The 27,941-nt window shown below is 37.5% G+C and overlaps 1 protein-coding gene across 1 annotated transcript; it reads right to left on the reverse strand.

The window, feature by feature from the left end:
* Nucleotides 1–1,489: 1,489 nt before the first annotated feature.
* LOC140244351 (allene oxide synthase-lipoxygenase protein-like) lies at nt 1,490–27,880 on the reverse strand. Its single transcript, XM_072323994.1, has 10 exons — nt 27,870–27,880; nt 21,673–21,805; nt 20,471–20,566; nt 18,930–19,144; nt 15,774–16,033; nt 13,810–13,910; nt 13,208–13,381; nt 12,638–12,722; nt 4,533–4,611; nt 1,490–1,604 (listed from the first exon to the last, which is right to left on the reverse strand). Exons 1-10 carry the CDS (start codon nt 27,878–27,880, stop codon nt 1,490–1,492), a joined length of 1,269 nt encoding a protein of 422 aa, XP_072180095.1.
* Nucleotides 27,881–27,941: the final 61 nt, after the last annotated feature.

Raw genomic sequence — 27,941 nt, forward strand, 5'->3', positions numbered from 1 at the left:
AAGGAGTCACAGCAGAAATGTGGAATGTTGGAAAGCATGTCATGAGTCTGATTCTTCCAAGTTTAGCACTTCGATGCTTTTGTGTGTGAATACAATAGGCAGAACTTGGAGGGAAGAGATTCTTGACATCCTCTACAAAATTCCTCATTTCTCTTTGACCACAGAAGCAAATCGAATGGAGTTTTCTGTAAGATGTGGGCAATGAGTTATAGTTTCATACCCTGAATTTGTATTTGGATTGATTCACTGTTTTTAAAGATATCATTGCGGAGGGTCCCGCTGTATTTCTTATTTATTTATTTATTTATTTATTATTATTATTATTATTATTTATTTATTTTTTTTTTTTTTTGGGGGGGGGACATACGGTATTTGAACTTCTCTGCAAAATCAATATACAATAGCTTTGATGTTATGAACAAACAGTTCTTGTCTTGACCACAAGGGGAGATGGGCCTGGGTAGTGTAAACACAACCTTCTGAGAAAGAGAGAGTTGATTATATTCTTAAATACGCCTAAAGCCCTTTCTAACAGTATAATATATGCGTAATATTGTATGGTATATTGTAAAGTATATAGTGATTCGATTGATGCCTTGAGACAGTTTGCCTCTTAATACTCCAATTTTCCAAACTCAACGTGATAATAGTAATGATAATAATAATATCTTATTTATCCAGGATAGGCCTCGTCAGTGTTGCCACTGCTCCACCAGAGGACCCTGTCATTATTATTGCCCTAGCGTTGCCAGGTATCCATTTATACACCTGGGTCGAGAGGGACATGATGGGGAAAAAAACATCTTCTCCATAAATTGTGGTCGCGCACTGATCGGGAATTGATCTCAGATCCTCCGATAGAGAGTCGAGAGTCTCTTACCACCTAACCACAGCGCCCCCACATGATGACACTCGCCATATCATAAAATTCTACAGGGGCTCTGTACTTGATGATCAGAAGAGCCATTATCTACCCGAGGTTTTTAGATTTCAGAATATGTAATAGAATTAGGGGTCATTGTCCATCATAACGAGCTGCGATGGATTTATGCACTTGTTCTCACACATTTACTCTGTGTATCGCCGTTGACATAGAAAGTTCAACTTTGACGGGCCCATCATATTGATGTCAGTGTTTTTATACATGTATAAATTGCTGTCCTGTTTGGTGTAACACAAATTTGAAAAACTGGAAAAAATGCAGGAAAATAATTCGTGGAACTTTTACAATGTGGAGACCCCCATTCCTTGACATTAAGCTGTGTTATTGTTTCTGTTTCTTTTTGTCGATCATTCCATTGTTTGCCTTCATAACAACAACAAAAAAATGACAGTGATTGTCACATCAAGATTATTTCCTAACGCTGATGGATAAGCTGTGTTTAAACGTAGATCCGACATTCAAGAACCATTGCTCAACATTCATTGCGGATAAAAGGCAGATTAACAGAGACTATAATTCAAGCCAACTATATATTGTAATTGGATTCTAGATGCTGATAGCGTTAGGGATGTCACTTGGGTGAAGGCAAGTGTATTTCTCTTCTCGTGACGTGTTCCTCTCGTCAATCATCCCTCCAATCTTCTCCAGGTCGGCTTGGAACCTGTGGTATGAGAAAAACCAATCATTACACCCAATGTCACCAACTTTGTACGTGCCAACACATTTTATTTATTTATTATTTATTCCTTTATTTATTTATTTATTTATTTATTTATTTATTTATTTATTTATTTATCTATTCAATTATGTATTTATGTATGTATCTATCTATTTATTTCTTTTTTTTATTATTACTTGTAGAAAATCCGATGTACGGACCGGAGCGGACGCTCGCGAACGTGAATGTGTGTGTGGCGCTTGGCTAGTCGACACGTTACAATGGGGGTGGCAGCGCCGTGCTTGGAGGAATATCATGTTCACATAATTTCCCGCGTTTTGTGTTCTGTGTGCAGGTGACAGAAATCGGTTTAAATCTACAGTTGAGATGTAATCTAGGACCTTATCATTCCTTGGCAACATTATTTCAGTTGATTACCTGTGTACTATACGTGTATGCAAGCGCCCGATTGCAGACAGCAGGTGGCAAGCGACCGTTGCGACCATTTACATTATTTCTACCTGGTAAGGATATGCACCAGTCCGACTCGAGCCATCATCGACAAATGAGACGGAATGTGGAATATATTAAATTGGTTATTTTTGCTCCCAAATATAACAGTTATGTTGTTCATAAGGCTGCTACGTATCTACATAATGTCTCACATATACAAAAGTATCTTGAGAATATATTGAAAATGATGGCGAGAAACAAGAGCTTGATTTTAAAGGAATTCACAGTATATTATTTTCACACTGTTGCCGACGGCAAACAGTGAAGGTCAACGACTCAAATTCTCGTTGGTAGTCTCATCACGTGATAGTTCTGTAAAGATTGTACACGTTCCTTGTGGCAGCAATTGTGACAGGGTAGTCTAACTTTACTGCAAAAGTTCTTCAGATGTGCTCAACCAATGAGCAAGATTCCTATATCACAAAAATGGGCAGAATCTCTACTTTCTGGAACCGTCCACCCCAAGTTCGTGCGACCCTCCGTTCCCGAGATATCTCGTGTGGAAGAATTGCAAGATGGCAAAATATGATCAAATTCGCCAAATTTGGACTGTTCGTCATAGACAAATCTACTCATGAGGTACTTTTCTGATCAAAAGTGCGTCACTGCTACAAATGTTACAATAATGATATATACACACAAATAATCCCTGAAGTGTATACTTTCAGAATCCGGGCACCCCAAGTTTGACACTTTGATAGTTAAAAAGTTATGGAAGATTTTGTGGAAAGATGCGTCGATTTTTGACCAGTTTTACGTGTTGTATAGCGTTCGCGCGGAAGCGCGTATTCGCAGATGACCAAAAGTTTTCGATATGATTGATTGATTGATTGATTGATTGATTGATTATTTATTTATTTATTTATTTATTTATTTATTTATTTATTTATTTATTTATTTATTTATTTATTTATTTATTTATTTATTTATTTATTTATTTATTTATTTATTTATTTATTTATTTATTTATTTATTCATTCATTTATTCGTCAGGACTTGTGCACTCGACATGAGAGGGCAGTGTTCTAGTCATAACCTTCATTCCATGAAAAATTCAAAAGCTCAACCATTATTGCCATCGAGTCATTCGGTTGGATTGTATCATTGTTTTTACTTGTAATTAAATTCATGAAATTATCTGAGACGGGCACGCCATTGTGGTTCATGCTCAAATTACATGTTATGAAGTCGGTGGTCATAAAAGGAAGAAAACAAACCGACTATGGCTATCCATAACTTTTTCTTTTTTATATCATTTACTCCAATGAACTGGGGCAATTCTCGCTATCGCCAATGACGTAAAACACTCCTGCGCACGCTGAAGAGCTCTGTCACAGGTGCACTGTGGGATTCCTCGGTCCCTTGTTCGCTTCCTGTTGTTTCACGCGAGTCGCAGTTCCCATATGATTCAATAGAGTTCTCTGTCTGCTTTTCCGTTGTTTCCTTTTTTCATGGCTATAATTCAGCTTGAAAGAGTTGAAAGTGTCTAATCTTTACTGATTTGCAGTCACTAGAGTCATGGTTCACTACTGCAAGGCTTCAATATGCTGCAGAGACTCCAACTCTCCCGTTTTCGACGGGAGATCTCCCGCCGAAAACCCATTTTTGCAAAATCTCCCGTTCTCCCGCTTGAGATTTAATTTCTCCCGCCCTGGCTCTGTGTCTCCCGTTGGAAAGGATTTCTTACTTATTGCTATTGTATGTTGAAAAAATAAGCCTTAGATAGCACCAGTAGACAGCATCTAGAACCCTAGGACTTGGCGCTTCGCACACATCAACTTGGAGTTGGAGTCTCTACGCTGGTCACATGGAAAGCGAAGAAATCTTCAACAAAATACCTCTTTATAAAGACAGAGCGTGATGTAAGTGCATGTGCAGCCAAAACCGGGGCATGTTTGTCCCATGAGCTATCCCATAATGCATCTACGTATTGGCGATGCCCTCAATTATCAAATCTGTCTAGTTTAGCATCTAGCAAATTCATATCTGTAAAAAGCGATAACGCATTACAAAATGTGCCTTACCCTTTCTCTCCTCTGTGCATATAATATATATATATATATATATATATAATTTCATTTTATTTATCTATCTATTTATCAATTTTTTTTTTTGGCCCAGCATAAGTCATACACAATAAATTTGAAAGGAGTACCGGAGCTCATTTAGATGAAATACATATCGCAATGGTAACTGAATTTAAATAGAATTTAATCACCGCTAAAACACATACTTGACTCCAGGGTCCCGTTTCACAAAACTTGTTATCCTGCAGTAACAACTGGCACATTTCTACGACAAATATGCTTTCAGCCAATCAGATGCAACGATTTCCGTAGCTTATAACAACTATCGTAACTTGTTACTGATAATAAGTTTGGTGAAAAGGGGCCCAGGAGGCAGGTAGGTGGCACTCACTGTTTGAGCGAGGAGCAGCCATGGGGGTCGTACAGGTAACACATCTCGAAATCTCCCAAGGCCTTTGTGTCCCGGGTGCGATTTTTTTTTCCGTAACCCTAACGCGTCGAAATTGCCTATTGTGTCACTTGAGCAAAGACTATCAGTGTACTGGCTGGTTTTGTACGCATGCGCTTGGACTTAGTTATGCATACTGTACTGCTATACAGTATGTACACATATACCAGTGGCATGGTCGTCTGCTAACACAGAATCAGATTCGAATGTGAATGGCACGCCCTTCAAACATAACAAGTAGGTGTGTGTGTGTGTGTGCGTGTGTGTGCGTGTGTGTGTGTATGTGTGTGTGCGTATGTGTGTGTGTGTGTGTGTGTGTGTGTTTAAAAAAGAAGGTGATTCAGTAGCACAATTAGTGAGTGCGTAAGGCAGATATGGATTGGCTTGAAGAAAGCCTTTTCTGAGATATTCATGCAGAATTCTATGTCAAGTAACACGCTACGCATGGTATGATTTGTATATATAGGCCTATATTGTATACTGTGTGTGAGAAAAATATGATTTAGAAGCACAAGAGATAAGCATTCAGGTGCTTATTTTTGTTCAAATTCATTTCATTGTAAACATGGGCCTGATATCGATGAAATTCTAATAAAGAATATATTTTTTTTTGTGTGTATTATTCTGTTGGCACTGCAAGTATACACTCAACAGTAACACGTTCCCATTAATCGAAGTTCCAGAGGAAAATGAGAAGTGAGGACACAAGTCGTACATGGTAAATTGGAGCTTTATTTGAAGACGTTTCACATGAGCAAGCCGTTTAGCAAGTATATCATTTTACAAAACTCAGCACTCGGTATATCGTGTACAACATAAGCAGGGAGGTGACTCACCTTGCTGGTATATTAGCAGGGAGGTGAGACTAAAATTCTCTCACCTCCCTGGTACACGGGAGGGTGCCTTTTTCAATCAAAGTTACAAATCACTGGTCACTTTCACTGACAGCGATCACTTGTGTTCAGATTATTTATGGGCTGCCTTACGCGGCAGCCTCAAAAGTGGAGTGAGCGTCAGGTGGTGTCCGTTGACAAGCCACGAATGATTTTTTTTTTTTATTTTTTTTTGTGGGGGGGGGGAAGAGTAGGATAATAGTGCTGCATGATATAATGATGTGTACATAGGCCGTGAGGTAAAAGAAATTTCATTTCAATTCAATTCAATTCGATTTTATTGTCCGTTTCTGGAAATTTGTTTTGTTAGCATGCATACAAGTTACATCGATACATACAATATACAGAGCACACGTTTAACATGGATACACATGATAAACACGCAAGAGATATACAGCAATACAATGTCAATGTCATTGTCAGAAATATATAACATTAAAGAAATATTAATCTGTATAAATCAACGTTGTGTTGGGTGTGGTGTGCATTAACATACACAAGTGTGTAAACATGTATCAGATTTATAATAACTATATAAAACTTTTGAACAATATAAATCAATACATCTTTACGTCTAAATAAGTGATGGTATTAAAAATCTCGAAGGCTATTTATGTGCGTGTGTGTGCGTGTATATGTGTATACGTGTGTGAACGTACAAAAATGTAAGTTTATGTTTTTTGACAAAACCGTATAAATTACATCCATACGATTGTTCTTTTGCTTTTGTTTTACAAAGATGCTGTATGATATAGTAATTTGCTAGTCAACTGTTAGGATGGCGTTAACAGCTGTCTGTGAAGGGTTAGTGTATAGGATCGCATTCTGTTGTATAACATAAAAAATCTACGGTTTAAAGATGTTAAAAGCAATGACAGTATTCAGTGAAACATTGTGCCAACATCGATCCATGTGACGTTTACATGAATGGTAAGTCCAGCGTGGCACGACATAACTATGTGCATGTATAAGGTTGAGCCAACATTGGTTCGAAACCCAGATGTTGACTCCACTAGGAATTAATCACCTACACTGTTCAAAAATTCATTCTGCCCCCCTCCCCCGCAGAAAAGTGGTGTTTTGATGTGCTCGTCACTTAATTTATGAAGAGTATTTTGATAATTTGTAAAGAAATCATTGAGAAATTTATTTGAAATGTATTTTCCATGATGTTTTGATGAAGTAATAGAACTGATGTCACAAAGGTTATTTGTAAAATATTTGGAGTGATTACTATAGAGGATGAATTTGAAATGGAATACAAACATGTATTTTAAAGGTCCTGTTTACCGTTGAGAACAGTGATTTAAAAAATGTTCAAGATATCACTTTTGATGCATATTATGTGTAGGTCATTTCGTTGTATCACAAAACATCCCACCATATAAAACGTTTTCAATAAAGCATGAAATATAAGGAGATATCACTAGTTTTCTCACTAAACCATAACTGTAGACGGTTTAATCTGGAAACGTTTTTATTATAACTATTGTACACATTTTGTATATCTAAAAATACATAACATCGATGATAATGGTTCAAATATTTACATTGGTTGTTTCTATCCCTACGCACATTTAAGAACTATTTTGAAGCACCAATGCTGGGTTTTTGTTTCATATGCAAAAGGAAATGATGCCTTTACGTTAGAATATGAAATTTTGCATACATGTACTTTTTTTTTCTATTCTCTTGTATAGGAAGTCGCTGGAAACGTCATAGATTGCCTGATTTTCTTGATCGATTATAATTTGTTGAAAATTAGAATGATGCCTTTCTTAAGAAAGTTTTCCTCAATCTTTAACCAATAATATTTTCTTATTTGCCAAGGTTTTTTTTTTTTTTTTTTTTTTTTTTTTAAGAAGTTATCTTTAGTTTGGACTTCCCCTTACTTTAGGTTTCAAACACAGACATGTAAATTCATCTATTTCAACGTTTGACGTTGTATCTCAGGTCAGCAAAAGTTGTCGATTTCTACAGCCTGGATGCATTAGGATGCGTGCAGAAAATGCACAGAAATTTGTTAGGAAAAACATATAGCACTAATAGTCATATGAGCGGTTGAATTGGCAGAAAGGGATGAAACAAACTTTATGAACATCCCAGCTGGCAGACGGAGGTCAATAAGACTTCTCAATTTGGTTGCAACTACATGGTCAAAGTTGTCGCAAGTCTTAAAATGACAAGAAAATTACGTGATTTCAACGTCTCTTTGAAACGAATTTATCACGTCATGTTATGGACCTCCTGATGTGTTACGTCAGTTTTCCGACATATTTATTACCTAATATTGGTGACATATTGATGACGTAAAGTTTACGTCAATTTTGCGACGTAATTTTTACGTCATAAACACGTATTAATGACGCAATCTACGTTGGTTTGCAACGTATTCATAGCGTTATCTAAATGACGTCTTAATACCGTAATATATACTTTGTTTTACAACGCATTTATGACGTCATATGAGCGACGTATTAACGTGAAATTTTCTTCAGTTTTGAGACGTATTTATGACGTCATATTAGCGACGAACTAAAGACGTAAAATTCAAGCCAATTTTGTGACGTATTATTCACGTCGTATTTACGACGCATAAGTGAAGTAAAATTTACGTTGCTTTGCAACGTATTTATCACATCATATTAATGACGTATTATAACGTGAAATTTAGGCTACACTGTTTTGGGACGTATATATGACGTTATATTAGCGACATGTGAACGTTATGTTCCCGTCAGTTTGCGACGTCTTCGTGACGTCATATAATTAGGCCTACGAATTATAGAGTTTTATAGTTATATCAGTTTGCTTTGCAACGTGTTTATCACGTCATATTAATGACGTATTATAACTCTAAATTTACGTTGTTTTGCGACGTATCTATAACGTTGCATTAGCGACATATTAACGTTATGTTCACGTCAATTTTGCGACGTCTTCATGACGTCATATAATTAGGCCTACGAATTATAGTTTTGTAGTTATATCAGTTTGTTTTGCAACGTATTTATCACGTCATATTAATGACGTATTATAACGTTAAATTTATGTTGTTTTGCGACGTATTTATGACGTTATTATATATAAGCGACATATTAACGTTATGTTTACGTACGTTTTTCGACGTCTTTATAACGTCATATAGTTAGGCCTACTAATTATAGAGTTTTATAGAGTTATATCAGTTTGCTATGCGACATGCTGTCGTCAGAATGACGACATTTTCACGTCATTACTGTCGTCAGAAAGACGTCGAAACTGTCAACAATAAGACGAATTTTTGTTCAAATGGAAGATATAAAAATGACGTCATTATTTAGACTTCAGAAAGGCGCAATAATTGTCGTTTGTTTAACGTAAATAAGCAAAGAAAGCCAGACATCATTTAGACGTCTTAAACTGATGCCAGAAAGTCGTATTTCTGCTCTAATGGATGACGTCTAAAAGACGACATATTTGTGACGTCTTTCTGACGTCTGGGTTGTTATACAAAGACGTCATAAAGACGTGTAAATTACTAATTTAAAGACGAGACCGACGTCAAAAAAATCTTTTAGACGAAAATAAACAAAGATACTGGATGTCATATAAACGTTTCAAACTGACGTCAATATGTCGTATTTTTGCTCAAATGGAAGTTGTCCAAAAGACGTCATTGGTGGTCATATAAGAGTCGTCTTAATGACGTGTAAATCACAATTCTAAAGACAAGATGTACGTCAGAACGTCATGAGCACGTCGTTTACACGTCAATTCATGACTTTTTAACGTATATTGGAAAAGAAAACAAGGAATACATCTGAAAGACGCCTTTTCTTCAAGAACAAGGGAAATGGACGTGATTTTGACGTCATTTTGAAGTCGTGGCCATTTGGTTTATCAGTATTTCAGTTTAAGATCTAATAAAGCGCTTGTGAGCACCTCAAGGTACAATCATGATAAAAATCTAACCTACCCTACTCCTGCAAATGTCCTAAGCCTTACATCTACGTCTACCACCTATTCATATATAGTTGCTAGCACTGTTGTATCACGTTTAAGGGGAAAAATTTGTAACGCTTTATGACATGGTTACTAAACTAGGTCACAGCAGGCTCAATCTTGAAATATATATGTGTTCATAAAACACGCTGAAGTTTGAATAACAAACATTTTTTAACAATAGAGCGCACAATTTCTGACACTTTAATGATTATGACCAGAATGTTTACTTTTTCAGACGTGAACAACGACCAGCTGTGACCTCGCTTTCAATTTCTTTCAGAATAACTCTTGATTATCATACGTTTTTTACTTTAGCATACACAAAACTTTGCAAGTAACGATATACTGCACACCTACCACACCCACACAAACACATAAACACACAAACACACATTGCACGCACTCGCACATACACACAAAGACACACACATAAAGTGCATGGAAGGTGCAATCATTGCACTTTCAGGCACCCGCCCTCGAGTTTTCGGTGCAAAGAAAACACACACACACACACACACACACACACATTGCAACATTGCTGATAGATTCCGTACTTTTGTCCAGGCTTGGTATGGAGCTATATAGGTGACCATAATATGATGGCTATCATCGTTTAAAGGTATATCAGTTTCCTATAAATGCATATCATAAAAACGCGTAAGTAGCGTCTGTGACTCTGAACAGATGCTTGATATTCCAACTTAATGAAAAGACCTTAAATTTGGCTAATATCGGGTAGATTAATTTTCTTTTGGTTATCCTTCACCATTAGAATAAATGAAATTAATTGATTTTGTGCCAAATAACAACACATTATAAAACGATCGTTTCAAGTCGCTTCCACAAATGTGTATTATTACTCATAAACTCATGAACCCACCTGGGAATCTGATACCGGTTAATGCCAGGTGATTGTTTCTATAATATATCGATCATGAAGTTTCATAAAAAGTTACGAGTATAAGAAGAACTCGAGTTTTGGAGCGCGCTCGGTAACCAGCTAACACGTGTGAATGCGGCTAGTGTTCTTACAAACAAACAAACAAACAAACAAACAAACAAACAAATCAGTGTTTTAATATTCAATCATGAATTATCTTCATCATTTCATTGAATCGACTTACAATAAGGGTGCTAGGCCATGTGGGCATTAAAGGGAGGGATCGAGTAGGATATATTGATAGTCGCAATGCTTTTTAGACTGATGACAATTATGAAGCTGAAAATATGCAAGAGATTTCGTGAAGTTGTTGATGGATTGGTGACATGAAAAAAAAAGTATTGATAGTGCAATACGGTGGAGGATATAATTGCTTGTGGAAATATGTATGCGATGGTAATACGAGTAGCAATCATGGTGATGATGATGATGATAAGATGATATCCAGTTGTGAAATGATAGTAATGATGTTTATGGTCGATCCCACAGAACTCTTTTCTGTGATCGATCCCTCAGTTTTATAATCTAATTGAAGCAATGATGGTCGTGATGATTGCTTGATATTAAAGGAAAACAAAACCCAAAAGAGAAATATGGATTGAGTGAACGCAGCAACATTAGTAAAAGTTTGAGGAAAATCCGACAACCGATGCAAAAATTATTCATTTTTCTAGTTTTGGTGTTGTAATCACTGGATAAGGAGACTATTAGAGTCCATGACGTCATGTGTGGACAACAATGTAAAGAAAACATGAAGAGAATTCTACAAAGAAATCATTTTTCATGAAAATTACACATTCCATCAACTTAACTGATACAATGTACTGACATAAGTTATGTTAAAGGCAGTAATCATTCCCCCTACTTTCTGAAAGCGGTTTTTATAGTCAAATGTTCTTTCATTACGCAAGAAAAGTGAAAAAAAGTTTTATGATTTTCTTTATATTTTCTTTATGTTGTTGTCCACACATGATATCATGAACTCAAGTATCCCCTTATCCAGTTGTACCAACATCAAAACGTTAAAAATGCTTAACTTTTGCATCTTTTACAATATTGTGCGATTTTCCTTTAACTGTCACTGATGTGTTTTACTAATGTTGCTGCTTTCACTCAATCCACATTTCTCTTTGGGTTTGGGTTTCCTTCACTGATGGTCGTTTTGGTAGAGGTAACGAGGCACTTGATGAGGAGAACTATAGGGTTGGCAATGATAAAGTGAACGTCCAAAAATATAGACCTCTTATATTTATATTGATAGATCAATTCAAACCGTCCGTGATATTAGAATTTTAAATGAAAATGAGTTGCTGTTTGCTTTATAAATGTTGTTTCAAAATGCTTTTATAAAGCTGATTGAATTAATATATCAATATAGAGATTTTATCGATCGAAATCAATGATTACTCTCCCCCATCTTCATCTTGGATGTTAGTGCATGAGAATTTAATCATATCTGATCTACATGAACCTGAACTAAAAAGGAGCGTATACTACGCCTTTCTGAATCATTTCTTATTAAAGCACAATCATCGTGAGGTTGGAGAAGTATAAACCCAAATTAACCAAGTAGTGTATTCATGTTACCCAATTAGACATAATGCCCACTTCGAATCTGATTCTGCGTGGCTTAATAAACATGATCAAAGTTAACAATAGCAATTGCTGCAGTTGTACGCCTACATAGGCCTATATAATACTTATATCATAATTCATTCCAAGCTTAGATTTCCAATTTACTTTTGCAAGATATTGATGAAAACTTCGAGTTTGCATCTTGTACTCCATGACTGAATTTCTCTTTTCTAATGTTTCATCGAGACGCTCAGCGCTTAGAAACATTGTAATAAGCGCTTTATAAATGAAATTTATTATTATCTTGCGAGACAAGAGGGAAAGTGTAAGCAGACGGCGAACAAACCCACAGGAATACCAGCAGACGGCAAAGCAGAACGCGATGCCGATGGCGAAATGGAAACACGCACATATCCACAACACACACACACACACACACACACACACACACACACACACAAGCCGTTGTTATGACAGTTCACAAGGCGGCGTGCCATTCTCACATTCTAATCTGATTCTGTGGTTGGCAGAGGACCATGGTACTTAACACAAGTATCGCAACCAACTAGTACTCTGATAGTCTTTGCTCAAGTGCCACAATTGGCACTTTCGACGCGTTAGGGTTACGGAAAAAAAAATCGCGTCCCGGGTGCTGAGCAGCTTGGTGAAAGTCATGACGCTTAGGGTCTCTTCTAGGTCAGGTAGTTGCTGCAAGATGTCCTTCTCCGTCAAAGGAGTCTGGACGGGATTCCCGAGCGGGATTAGAGAACAAAGTTTTCTATGCTATGAACAGCTGATAAAATTGCCCACCAAGAGTTTCCCAGAGAAGTACTTGTCGTTTGTTTCTTTGTTTGTTTGAAAGCCATAGAGTTAGATAACAGGTGATAAACACAACAAACATTAATCAATCCAGCAAATGTCGAAATTTGGTCAATTCGTTGTGAAATGCCAGGGGTGGATATAAATCTGCGTTTATTCTATTGCATGATTTCCATTTTACGTAAGTCGCATGCTGGATTTTCTCCGATCCTAGTCTCAAGCGAGGGTGACATTCCAACGTACCAACAATGTACATTACGGGTCCTAACCCTTTTCTTAAAATTCAGGAGCAAATATCATTATGTTTAACAAAGGAGGACAAAATAAACATTAAAAGACTGTTTCTTTAGTATCGAAAATATAAAAACGAGAAAGAGAAAAAAGTGTTTATCCCTTGAACACACCTTGTCGCGAGGCGGCTGGCCGTGCAGCCTAGCGGGATAGCTCGGAGGGAAACCATACTGGTCGTATTGACCAAAGTTGGCTGCTGCATGGCCCGCGCTGCAGATGAAGACAAAGTTGGTAACTGTTTCTGCCACTTCATCAGTGGTGAGGAACTGGCCGCTGTTGGGTAGTCCCTGGGACGGACAAAAATTGTAACAAGACATGCAAGCTGAATTCCGTAGTGACAGTGACATTCCCATTTGTAGACAGGAATGAACAATGATTTCCTTTTTTTTTTTTTAAATAAGATCTCTCCTTCTATATGCTCCTCCGATGGAACCAATGAAAAACCAGCCATTATAGAATGTTATGATGTGGCAATTTGTATTTTACAGGACCACAGACTGTTCAATGATTTCCAAGTGTGTCAGTTGAATTCACGGTGCTAAGTTACCAATCGCCTGAATTTGAATGAGAGCCTTTGTGTGCTTGTATAAAACGTCTTTATGTTTGTTTGAAAAGCATAATTCATTCAGTCATTAATCACTAATATCTGGAGAGTTCAAGAAGGTCCGTCATCACATAGAACAACAATATAATCTGAAGAGAATGCCACACCTACCTGCATACCAACCGTCGCCTCCTCTTCGTTTTTCGGCTCCCCTCCAAGAAACCTACCCCATTCCTGCAACTCTTTGTCTTGTTGGATCTTCTCTGATGAATCTATTGAATAGCATAGAGAACAGACTAGTGACAGCTCTTTCCAATGACCATCCCGTTTTCAGCAAGTTGCTGTTTTTAAATACACTTTCAACGATTTTAGAAGTGAATTTCTTTTGTTCACACTCAAAGCTCATTTTAAAAACATGGTTGGTGCACGGGGGAAAAATAGCCAAAGAAGTTTCATTATCAAACTAATTCGGGATATTTATTTTATAGTAGGCCTACCCAAATGATGTTTACGTGAATGACCTAATGCATTTCAAGTTTTGTGGTATGAAGACGGGAGACGTAATCGTGACATCGGGTGGAAAGATGATTCGCCTTTTCATCTCCCTGTGCCAGATTAGCCATTCAGGATTATTTCAATTTCATTTTCAATTTCAATTTCATTTTTTGTTCATATTTCTCAATGCAAAAATACATCAAATATAACAAAATTAAATACCCCGCTAGGAGGCATAATATTACAAAATGAAACAGGGCATACATGATATCCAGCTATATATTCTCGGAGACATATATAGAATATTGCAACATATAAACATAGTGGTTGATCTATGAAAGTTGGAATCTGAGCATGAATGCTAAAGAAATATGAAGGAACATAATTAAAAGCAAGATTGTCGAGCGTAGATCCCAGTTAAAATCATTATCTTCAGGCCTGTAACTATAGGATTAATGGGAGCATTCAGAATCAGAAAAAGTGGAACATTTTAGTTCAAGTTTGTGCTTAGTTTAGTTATTAAATTAAATAGGGGCGCAAACACAATATTTCTCGTGCCACTTCCGGGTTTCATCGGCTGACAAAAAAAAAAAACCCAAAAAACAACAACAACAAGCAAACAAACAAACAAACAAACAAACAAACAAAAGCCAAGTTAAGGACCTTATCATTCACTGCATGGCCTGTCGATACTGGACATCCAGAGCTTGTATAACCTGATAACTGCAAATTTGAATCACACATCTGATACGGAAAAAAACCCAAACTTTTTTAAGTATAGTTTACGAAGGCAGCTTTTTGCTTGAATATGTCTGGATATCAGAATCAAATCTGACATAAAAGGTTTGTAACGCTTATAAAATAATCCTTGAAGGAAGCACTTGGCCGCATAACATGGGGAAGATCCGAAGGCTCACAGACTCACAAACATACATAAACACAACCCGTTTTTGAATGAATTTGATCCTGCCATTAAAAAAAAATAATAATAATAATAAAAAAAGGTGGATGACAGAAATCAAAGATGAAGATGGAAAGAATCTGATAGCCAAAACAAGAAACAGAAGGTCTAAGAAACGGGTTCGAAAAATTACCTAAAGTCACTCAGTAGTTTGAGATGTCAGGTCTGAACGACTGATTCACACAAGATTTGACGTGTCTTCTCGAGTAAGGAAAGAAAGCAAGTACCTATTGGCTGACTGCATTAGATCGATAAGCGATTAGAGGACATTTTATCCCGGATGAACACTCAGCTGCCTCTGACTAGACCCTACCAACAGGAATGTTGATCAGTATAAAATTTGTTTCACTTATTTATTTGGTAAGCACTGACTTTGTGTTGATATATATATATGTATATATATATATATATATATATATATATATATATATATATATGTGTGTGTGTGTGTGTGTGTGTGTGTGTGTATGTGTGTGTGTGTGTGTGTGTGTGTATTTCTTTCTAATTGATATTTTTTTCTCAAGAAAATAAGATTTACCAAGGCTCCTTTCTCTCTCCCTCTCCCTCTCTTATTCTTGATTGAAACCAATCATTTCACTTATCTTGAATTTAGCCTTCTTCATTACATCTCGCTCTCATTTCTCCTGGATTACAGCCATGCAGACGTCCAGTGACTAACCGTAGTAACTGTCAATGATGCGCTTTACGTAGTCGAAAATAGCTCTGCGAATAAGCACCGCGTCGTCTCGGTAGTGGTAATTTGGAAGTACTTCCGGGTCAGCCACTCTCCTGTCCTCAAGGTCAGCGAGGAGGGATCCCTGCACATCGAGTCGCCATTTCTTCCACCTTCGTTTGATGATTTCGAACATTCCGATACGTCCAATGGTCATGGTGGTGTCCACCCACCCACCCTCAGAAACCAGCTCATTTACGGCAAGACTGAAGGCCAAAATAACAGAATATAAGCTTATATTGTACGTAGGGCCTTTTTGCCATTTTCGAATTACTTATCACATCAACGTACGAACAACTGTTTGAATTGGTACTCCTAGCTAAAGCACGATGCATATTATTAGTTATTGATCCAACGATTTCAGGTGAATATAACTAGATATTGTTGAACAAAGTCAGGGGAAAACACAAACATGTAACTACAGCTATATAAGATCAAATATTTTCTATCGTTTTTAACACGTGTAAATGTACAATAAACTTTTTAAAAAAATATTTTTAGGACGTTCAGAAAGTTATGAATATGGAAATCATTCTAACCCCATTTTGAATTATCTTCCATGAGGCGCGACAAATGATAACTTGTTTCACAATTAACAGATAGATGGTACTACGCCAGTAATCTTTTTCGGGAATATTCCATTATTCCCTTCCGTAAGGTAAATGAGTTCGTATTTTAAGCAAAGTTTGTATTCGTTTTCATTTTGTTGTGGTTACTTAGGTTGTTGACAGAGGCACGGTTTTCAAATGGCCAAATACAATTTGTCAATGAGCTTGCAAAAGAGATAACTTTTCCTCTATTTCCCCCCCCCCCTCTCTCTCTCTCTCTCTTTATATATATATATATATATATATATATATATATATATATATATATACACAATATATATATATTTGCTTTGTCGGGAAAAGCAAGTGTCTAAATTGTTAAAATCTCGCAAAACTAAAAAAAAAAAAAACTAAAAAAGTAATACCTCATGAGGCTATATTTTGTTAGATATTTAGCATTATTTTTATTTCATTTTGCAGTTGTTTTGTCATTGACCGGAGGAGTGTTAGTAGATTCTTCGTTGAATTATAGGCGTAGACTTTTTAATTGCTTTGCAAAAGGACAAATTTCTAGATACACCTGTGTGCCCATTCATTTGCCTAAAGTTATGTTGTGTAGCTTCACTGGCAACATCTTGTATGGTTTACTAGTTCAGTTGTGTATTGGCTATCAAAAGGACTATCTCAGAAACCATCATCGGATGAGAATCCCAGAATACCACACCAAATGTTAGATAGGACATTGGCAGACTAATTCAGTAGTATGCAAAGATGTTTTGCGTCGAGTTGAGAAATATATGCTTACATAATATTTATATGCGTAAATATGATATTGTAATTGTTATAAGATACGAATTTACATAAAGATATATTCAGCAAAAAAAAAAATAAAAACAATTTTTCAAGCTCACATTTCCAATAGAATATTAGGCTACATGTTGATAGTTTATACGCCATGATAAAGGCAATTTAATTGACTATCAACATGGTAGGTCGTTAAATCTTTATACATGAGTTAACACATCTGTCTTTTTTCATCCAAGGCGCAAAAGTAAAAAATTGCAAGGATGAACAAGATTAGTTCTTATTCATGCGTACGTTATCTTCCATATAACAAAGAATAAAAGAGAAATAAAACACAATAAGAAACACAGATTAATTTGGAAAAAAACTACCCATTGATCTCTATGTCTTTGAAGCCACTAAAGCTAAAGAAAGGCAAGAAATAACGGAGAAAAGGAAGAATCTTCTGTCAAACCAAAATTCAAATGACATTACAGAAGGGGCGATATTAACAAAAACAGTAGAAGAATTTGAAATAAAATGTTGAATTTGTCTCATGAATTCGTAAATTCCTAAATTAAAAGAGTAAAATATTTTGTGTCCATTTTATCACCTTTGCGGCTTACTTCCTTTGTCATTTGAATTGGAGTTGACAGACACGTCGTATTTCCCCTTTACTCTCCCATTTTGTTCTTGTTTGAGGATATACAGAGATCCCTAATTGTCTTTTTTATCATTGCTATCTTGGAAGGCATTTGCAAATGAATGACTAACTGCCAAATTCTGCATATTTATGTTAATTTTGTGCCCTTGAGGACAAAAACGAATGTGTTCACTCATTTCCCCTTGTATCAAACTACCAGGTAGATAGCCCATTAGACAAACTTTAGTATGGTATACATATCCGACGCAAAGATTTTTATTAACATCTTTTATGAAATATCTGCACTGGAAAACGTGTTAGTTATCTTTCTTTTTTCTGAGTGTACAGACAGATATTTGAGAGTACATGTACCATGTACGTATGTGGTCGTATGTGAATGTGTATTCAAAGGACACACACACCCATGGCGCGACATTTGCCCAATAATTCCGATAAACTGGGTTCATTGCTGAAAATTCAGTTTATTGGTCGATAAACAAAGTTTTTCGAGACAAAACTGTGTTTATCGAGCGATAAACTCAGTTTATCGATAAACTTTGTTAATCAACTGAAAAGAGGAACTATGTCTATCGTGATAAACTTAGTTTATAACTCGATTTAACAAAAGTTTCTCTCGAAAAATTGAGTATATCGACTGATAAACAAAGTTTTCAGCGATAGACGAAGTTCACGGCGGTGAGTTGGCTCAGTCGGTAGCGCGTCTGCCTCACGATCACTCGGCCCGGGTTCGAACCCGAGTCTGAACTGAGCAATGTTGTGTGTAAGCATACCGTCCCCTCTAGCAAGAGGCAAAACACTCTGTCCCTCGGACAGGACATAAAATGGAGGTCCCGTGTATGAGAGTAACAACTCATGCACGTAAAAGATCCCGCTTCATTCATTCATTCATTCATCGTAAAGAGCAGGGTGTTTAACCCGGTGAAGTGGTCCCACCTCAAATCCAACTGGACCCCATGGAAGACCACCTTATCAACGTAGCTGACTATGGGCTATCCAGCCATCTTCTCAGAATTGATGGAAAATGAACAAACAAACAAACAAACAAACAAACAAACAAACAAACAAACAAACATATTAATCATGGGATAAATGGCGCGCCATACACACTTGTTTATGGCGAGGAGAAAGAGGAAGTGAGGAGCTAGGAGACGGAAGACCGGATGGGATGGAGACAAACATCGATGCGTTGCCAAGGCGATTGATTCTCCTACATAGTGAGTGAAGCCCAGATGGACAGCCGACTCGTGGACCGAGGCATCGGCGTTGTTGAAGTAACACTTGGCCAGGAGCCAGGTGTACTCGGGATCAGACGGGTAGAAAACCTGTTTCATTTAAAATATCAACGTATAACTACCATTATCAACTTTATCATCATCATCATCATCATCATCATATTTGAGTGATTTGGTCATTTTAGTAATAGAAAACAGCAAACTTAATAGCCTAGATAGACGTTTGACATCAAAGCTTCACTCTTGGTTACCTGATTGTTGCAGATTTTACTCTCCCCCTGCACGTACTGTTGTGTAGCGGTGTTTCGCTACTCGGGATCGGTTAATATTTTTGAGAGGTACACACAGTAAAAATGAGTGGCGACACAGTTCAGTTAAGTTTCCATGTGCACTTTATTTGAGAGGCGTTTGGAGCCGATCCTCTCTCTTAGAGCGTCAGAATCCAACTCTTGTTCTCTGCATGTTACACAACTTGTAATCCACTTCATGCATTCAGTCACGAGGGTTAGACTGTTACACCAGTTACACTGTTCTAACACACCTTGAATGGGTGAACGGGGGTGGAGTCTTTGTGTTAAAGAGGGGTTTTAATTGGGCAAAACTTTGGTTGTTATAGGAACAAAGGCAGGACTAGTTTTATAGAGGAGGTAGTATTCTTGGATTTGGATTTAACAACAATTCTAGGTAATCAATGGGGGAAGGGCAGGATGTTAGGTTTGGCTTAGCCTGGTCGTAAATTAGATGGGGCTAGAAGGATGAGGTGGAGAGTATTGGTAGTGGTCATCGACTGGTCTGAGGGGAAGAGATATATCCGGTCATAGTGGAATGGGAGGGAGTAGTGATAACTTTGTGTATCATTACACAATAGTACAAAATTCATGACAAAATAAACGCTTTCTATTGTATTTCATTTAGGGACAGCTGGCGGCATGTCGCCTGTTTTATTTCTCTGAACACTAGCATGTCATGATGTACTACACAACAAGTTGTGCATATTAGGGTAGCAACAAATATAATTAAGATTCTTTCTCAGTGACACAAGGCAGGCTGGTTGAAACTTCGAGGAACACGAATCTAAGGATATGAGGTTTGCTAATATTAATCGACGGTAACTTATCGTCCTACGGGTGTCTCCAGATACCTAGCTAATCTCCTGCCTCTCAACACGACGTCACTCGTGGCAATTCTTGATAGCTATGAGGACGTCATGACTTTAATTTTATTTCATTCTGTGAAACACACATCAACACAGCTTTTCGGTATTATTCTCTGGTTCACAGCTATTGGGCATTAAAAAAAAGATTTAAAAGTCATTGTCAACCGAAATCTATTTCCCGCACTTTAGGTTCGCACTTGGCAACTGTGCGAAGTAGGTGGAGCCAAGGAGGTGTGCCATACCTCCTTGATTGAACTTACTGGATTGTTTGGGGCTGGATCTTGGAAGAGCTGGATTGCTATTGGCATCAGGTGCTTGGATTTATCGACGAAGAACAAGGCCATGGGAGCACAAATCTGAGAACAAGAGTGTGGATGATTGATATAAGGCATCACCATTTAGTACATCGATGGCTAAATAATGATTATAATAATAATAGAAATAATACTAATACTAATACTATTATTATTATTATTATTATTATTATTCATTATTAATATCATTATTATTATTGCTATTACTATCACCATACTACTATAACTATTATCATCATCATCCATGATACAAATCGGTGAACTGGAAAATTCCTTGACGTTTTAGAACAATAAAGACCAAAACGTCCTGAGCGCCCTTCAGACTGAGTGGCAGTGGCTCAAACGAGTCACAAAAATGGCTGCGACTGGCTGGAATGCTCCCCAGGGAGTGGAGAATGAGCACTGTTAGTGCTGGTTGGAAATAATGTATCCAGTGACCGGGGTAATAATAGTCTGTAAAGCGCATTGAAACCCTGAAGTGCGTGAAATGCGCTATATAAAAACCAGCTATTATTATTATTATTATTATTCTCTTCTTGACTTTTACAAGTAGGCCTATGTCCAAATGAATATATGAACAGGCATTATCATTAATCTACCTATAGATATACCAAAACCTACATCGATATAGTAACCCGAAGAGGACATAACCATTGCCCTTCAATAATCATCTCACTTTCAGTAAACATGTTAAAACGAGTCTTTATTCGACAGAGAAAGGATTCAACAACAAAAAATTATGTACACATTGTTAATCCACTTTAAGGTGACCTGACGTTGAATGAAACACAGTCCATAGATATTGAAATGTGATGACAGCCAACCCACTCCTTGTGTGTGTGTGTGTGTGTGTGTGTGCGTGTGTGTGTGTGTGTGTGTGTGTGTGTGTGTTTAACATGCAAAAGACAGCGGAACAAAAGCGATGGAGTGAGTATATCAAGACTGGTTGATAAAAGATGATGAGTAAGAAAACAGAAATAATCTACGATGCTTATGTATTGAAATTTCCTAGTTGTATCTATCAAGAATGATAAAAAATCGCAAGCATCGATTACAAAGCTCTAGCTCTTATCATGATCGTCATCAATACAATGTTCTTTGTTGTTTTATTCTCGCAAAAAAAAAAACGATGATGGCACTGTGCTCACCGTCCTTCCGTCCGTACACGGGAGGTCCTTTAAGAAGTTGTAGTTGACGATGAAGAGCCGTTTCCTTGCGATGGCCTCGTCGATGGTCATGTTCTCGATAAGCGGCTGAACGTCCCTTTCGTTCACTGCGAAACTACATCGTGTGATAATGTGACTGACGTGAGGTAGATATTAATCTCTCTCTCTATCAAAACGTTTGTATTTCTCCATCTGGTCTAGTTCCATACATTGTATTATAAGCTACACATTGTATGATTACAGCATTGGATTTATGCACCATGTTTTTAACATTTCTTTTACTTGCTATTGGGATGTCTGTATTCCGATTTGCTTATCTTCACAAGGTGCTGATTTCTCCTCATGATTAATGATAAAAAGCAGGGTTGCTCAAGCCATCGTACAAGTCTTGCTACTATGTTTGTCAGTTTTGTTGACTGCCAGTCAACATTGGTAAAAAGAACAGAGGGAACAACCAGAAATCATAGAATATTATTTGTCCTTTTGTGGTGGTAATCTGAATTATCTTGCGTGCGATCACGATTCGATTAAAATGTAATGTAATAAGACCATGAGGAGGGACAAATCCACATGAAATTATAATTTTTGGTTTAATTGATTCAGACATTAAATCCATTAGATTTGAAATTAATAATCTTATTTGGATTTGTCCCTCCTCATGGTCTATTAGATAACTTTTTAATCCAAAGAATTTAGAGTGTGGAGTCGCTGCTCGGACAAAAAAATAGTTAAGTTCTGCGTAAGAGAATGATCCATTGAATTCTATTCTGCCATTATCTATCGATAAGTCAACACAAACAACAAGCAACAAACTTATTGAACGACTTTATTTCGAGTTTTTATCATCAGCAACCATTTATAAAAGCTGTAAGGGTGTAAGGGGGGGGGGGGTACCTATACATAGAAAGAGGTGTAGGTTGTGGGTGCATTAATCCGGAAGACTGTTGTAAGCGTAAACTGAAAGACATCTTTCCAGCAATCTGCCTGATTGTAATGCTCATACGGGCAAAAGCATATTTCCATAACTAAACTAGGCTGTAGTTACGAGGAAATTATACTCGACAGCTGGAGAAGAAAAACCAAACTTAAAGACACCCAGTCGCGAGGATACATGGACATATTTCAGCCGCGGGCGGCAGCACGTAAACTCGCTTCCGAAGTTGCTACGAAGCGAAATGTGTGTGTGCGCAAGATATCCCTAAAGCAATGTATCGCGCTATAGTATCTCGTTTGCTCGCTTGATTGATCTGAGCGCGGGGAGTACGTTTTGTGTAATGTGAATTGAATGTATGGTATACTGTATGTACTGTGAACATGTGTGATGCAATGTTCGCATGAGCTATAGTAGCTAGCTGCCTATACTTCGTACGACTACAGTGTACGCCTTCTCTTCATCGCACCGTCGATTGTCGTCACTCGTTAACTACACTGCAATCGTCAGATCAGATTATATATAGGTAGGGTGGCCATCATGGACGATGACATATCGTCATGGGTAGCGGATATTACCGCCGAGTTGTCCATTCTGAACGCGGACGATTGGGTCGGAGACCCTGTGTCTTGTATGGTAGCCCTACTACATATCGACCACCCTTATTGAAACCGACCGCGTATAATTCGCGCACTGAACACTAAATAGTACGCACTTCTCTGCGCGCAAAGCACATAAAAATGGATTGGCTTTGAATGTAGATGAGGATGGTGTGGGAAAACGCGATAATTCATTGTTCATTAATGGTTTTAATCAAGGACAAAATTTCGAATGAATATTTTCACCGAATCGTAATGACAGCACAATGTAATGTCTATGGAAGTTTCTAAAAGGCTTCTAAAAAGCTTCGTACAACACCGGTGTTCAATACAACTCGGTTTGCGTGCATTGTCAATGCAAAAACATTTTACCGCGGGGAGCTAGGAAACGAGGCCACGCAAGTTCGTCGGCGATATTTTTGCACTGAAACTTCGAATCGAAAATTGACGTAGGTCAAGTTTTTTTACGTGAATTTCAGTGTTAAATATTCTTATCAAGCAGATAAACATTAGGCGGTCGATTAGTAGTAGGTCCAACCATACTTGCCCTGGCGTGTGTAAATTCAGGACGGGGAAGCGACTGTGCCCGTGCAGGGCCAACGGCCACAGTTGCACTGCACAGTGTACCTGTGGCCGTGGTAGAAGGGGGCCGTGCACCAACCGACATACCTTCAAGTCGAAGTAGGGCCTAATAGATAAACTAGAATCTATTATTGTTAGATCTATCATCTTTGAACCTATAGTTCCCCTGTTTAAACGTTAGAGTTCTACCAGATCTATTGGGTTAGACTACATGTATGATGGAGCTTGCGATAGATCTATTCATTTTTTTTTAAAATTTATTTGCAAATCCTAAATCATATTCTTGGGGAATTTGCATAACATGATTGATATGAAAAACTTCTCATTTAATGGGACTAATGACATTAAACTGACCCAGCAAATGTCATTTCAATTACGGCATTATCATAATTTGACATAAATGAGAACTTAGAGAAGTTTTTCGCGGAATTATACATAGAAAAATAGGCCTACTTGTCGATCAAACGCAAATGCCCTAAAGTTACTGATACTAGATTAGAAAAAGTCATTCCACTTCAATCATTGATTCATGTGTAGACTTCTACTTACACATCATCTGGATCTGGATTCCTTGAAGTTGTTGACTTGGCCAGGTGGGGTTGCTTGATTGGCGTAAGCCGTGGCAACACAATTCCACCGTGCATGTCGTAACACGAATTTGCACATTCTAAATGAAAATTCCTGCAAAACTGTTCATGCAACTCCAGCAAGTGGAAAGCAAATTTTTCATCGGCACGCTGACGCTGAAGCCTCCCCCTCTGGTCTCTTACTTGTCCTCCAGCCAAGAACATGTCTCTCTGCGTTCTCCACTCGTCGATAGCGTCAAACAAGTAGATACGTTGCCTCGAGTTGGACGGCTGTTTGATCTCCATTGTGAGGTTTCATTACTAAACCAAAGCCAAAGCTAAGCCGAAACAGTACAGCACTTTTTATTGCAAACAGTACACGCATACCACACACAATATTGATATTGGAATACCGGTACCGACGACTTTCTATCATCTTTGTTATGTTACGATCCGGCCCAACGTACTGTAAGCTGTACGTATAACACATGCAGCTGATCACTGACGCAGCAGACAACATTGCACGATGAGATCATAACAACCTGCCATATGTATGGCCATATGCATTGCAACTTGCTATACATGAAGCTTAGAGTTTTAATATTTCTTCATCAAAGCATATTTATAAATACCAAATATTAAACAACGTAATATATGAATAATTTATGATATTGTTATATAATATTTTCAGACATTTTGAAATATTATTGCTTAGATTGCTGAAATTGGCACCATAGTGCATATAAACAGAGACTGGAGCCAAGATACGTACGTACGTACGTACACCCGACAGCTCTCACTACTTGTTGTGTCGCGGACCGGGAGAGATTTTCATGCGCATGGCTGTTGTGCGGTTTTGTGCATGCACCCATTCGGCCCCATTCGGTAGGTATTCGGGCGTCCATGTTGAAATTACAGTGGACAGCTCGCACGGCGCTCGTGCCCCATCTGGTTTTCGCTGGTGCGCTGCGTAGCGTCGTGTTCGGCATTCGGTACGTACGGGGGTACAATAACGGGAGGAGCAGCTTGTCGTGCTTTTCTACAGAGCTGCGAATCGCCTGCGACGACCGGCTGCCTTTAAAACAAGTGTTATGAAGATTGCAAGATTAATTGGCGTGTAAATTGTGAGCTGAGATATTACAGACTCGGCGAAGACTTTCCACTTTTCAAATTTTCAAATCACGCAGACTCTCTCTCTCTCTCTCACACACACACACACACAGACCGACAGACACACAAAATCAGTAATTTATTATTTGATCTATTTTCCTCAAACATTTTTTTAAGGACTTGCCTGATTTTTCTGTTCCTTTTAAAATCGACATATTCCTGTCTTGACATAGCCATTTCTGCGCATGTGTGTTTATGCACGTGCGTTGTGAAAGCGACTGAACTTGTGTTAGGAGTTCTCCATTGCAGTGAAATCCTGGTGGAATGAGAACAACTCGGTTTTTTTTTCCTCGAGTATGATCGTATGAAATTTTCTTCCCAAGACCATAATAACCTTCCCTTTCCCTTTTCCCCCCTTTCCACTTTTTTTTTTCATCCCGCACACTTGTAGTTAAGTTTTCACCTTTTTTTTTCTTCCTGTGAGGTGCCCACGTTGAACAAGCATAGTCTTTTGAGTGGGTACCTCCACTTTTTTTTCGCAGAATGTATAAATACGTCTGTATGAAAAATGCCTAATTTTGTAATGCTTATTGACAAATGTTATTCTTTGCTATCTATTATATGTATCATTCCTTCAAACGCATGTCGAATCTACATTTTTTGTACATTCTGTTGAAAGAAGTGAAAATAAAACCTTTGAATTGAATTGAATTGAACCTGTCCGAAATATATCTGGATTTAGCTGCAATTAAACGGCCACATCCAGCAAAGAAACTGTGTGTGTGTCTAATGTGTGTAGCGTGACCCCATCATTAACGGCTTACAACAATAGTAATAAAAATATAATTTTGTTAGCTCCGGCGGTGTGTTTATTTGACTCCTAAGTTATTACTCTTGATATCTATCTGTACATATATAAATATATATCATAAATGCAGGGATTTCTAGTCCTAGTTTTCTAGTTTTCTAGTTTTCCAACATTCTGGTTGGAAAACGTTTCAAAATGATCTTATTCGTACATTGTCAGCATTACAACAGAAGAGAGTCAGTCTCGGTAATTGTATTTCGCAATATCGAAATTTACATGCGTCGAAATTCTCGAAATTCCCTTATCATAATTGACTAAGCTCTTGATATCTATTGATACACTTACCAAGTTTCTGTTAATTCTCCGACAAAAACAAACCAAAACCCATGCAGAGCATTAAAAAAAAAAAAAAAACGCGATTCAGGTTACGAGAACTCACAACCAGGAAATTCAATCACGCAAAGCAACACTCAAAGAAATGGTTTCGGCTTTTGAGATGTAGGGTGCTATGACATACTTTTAAGCTGTAAGAATAACTTTCTTTTTCTTTCATGCTGAAGTCCCATTTACCTCTAGTGTATGAACATTCTTAAACCGGAAATTCCCATGTATATCATCTATAAATGGTGAAAAATGGAAAGCAATATTGGTGGTTTTGCTCTATTTCGAGGTTGCTGAATCCAAATCAGCATGATGCAGCCGGATACTACCCATGCATTTTCTTCAATAAATGGTGAAAAATTGAAAACATTTTATTTCTCGAGGCCGCTGAATCCGAATCTCTATTTTGCGCATTTTGTATCCTTGAGGCTTTTGAGATATTGAAGATCACTGCCACACTGGCCATCAAACGGACATAATTTCCTTTTAAATTGTTAAAAGAAATGAGAATATAGCTGCATGGTTTTACCCTTTTTCGAGGGAGTGGAAGGCATTGGACTCTGTAGGATTTCGAGGTATTTGAAATGTTCCCCCAAACAAACAAACAAACAAACAAACAAACAAACAAACAAAACTAGAAATGTCGCTATAGCGACTAGTATGCATCCGCCATAATGCGTGACATAATTGGCAAAATATTAAAATGACGAGTTTGTCACAATTAATGTGTTCAGATTTAATTGCATGAATGGTTATATTGTCTATGAGTGCAGGTATTTGGTGATTTAAGGATTTTTACCTGACGTTAACCCTTTTACAAGTTTATGCATTGAGTAATTTTCAAGGTATGGAGAAAAGGTGTAATTTCAGTATTAACAGTAAAATAATAGCATTTTAACCTGACCTTTGACCTTATGGCCCTGGAATTCCCAGGAGAAACAATGTCAGGTAGAACATGATATACTATTCATGATGATACCTGGAGTCACTTTATATTGAGAGATATGGAGGAAGAAGTGAAATCTAGCACTTTCACTTGACCTTTCATCTATGATCCTTTAGCAAGAAACTTCCCAGAGAATCTCTGTTGGGTAATGAATGTAGGCCTAATATGAAGTTTCAATAAAAATGATGCAGGCATTGCAGAAATGTGAGGGAAAAGTGAAATTTTGAGGAGTTGACCTTAACCTCTGTGCTCTGACCTTGGACCCATGACCCCCAAATTCCTTATATGATCACTGCCAGTCAGTACATGCATATAATTATAAAAAGTT

The sequence above is a fragment of the Diadema setosum genome, chromosome 21, assembly GCF_964275005.1.
Source record: "Diadema setosum chromosome 21, eeDiaSeto1, whole genome shotgun sequence".
NCBI lineage: Eukaryota > Metazoa > Echinodermata > Echinoidea > Diadematoida > Diadematidae > Diadema > Diadema setosum.

What these genes read in the sequence shown, in the direction of transcription:
- LOC140244351 (XM_072323994.1), bottom strand. An exon ending in CGTGTACGGACGGAAGGACG is followed by an intron (nt 20,567 to 21,672) that starts GTGAGCACAGTG and finishes TCTTGTTCTCAG; the next exon opens with ATTTGTGCTCCCATGGCCTT. An exon ending in CATCATTGACAGTTACTACG is followed by an intron (nt 13,911 to 15,773) that starts GTTAGTCACTGG and finishes GCTATTCAATAG; the next exon opens with ATTCATCAGAGAAGATCCAA.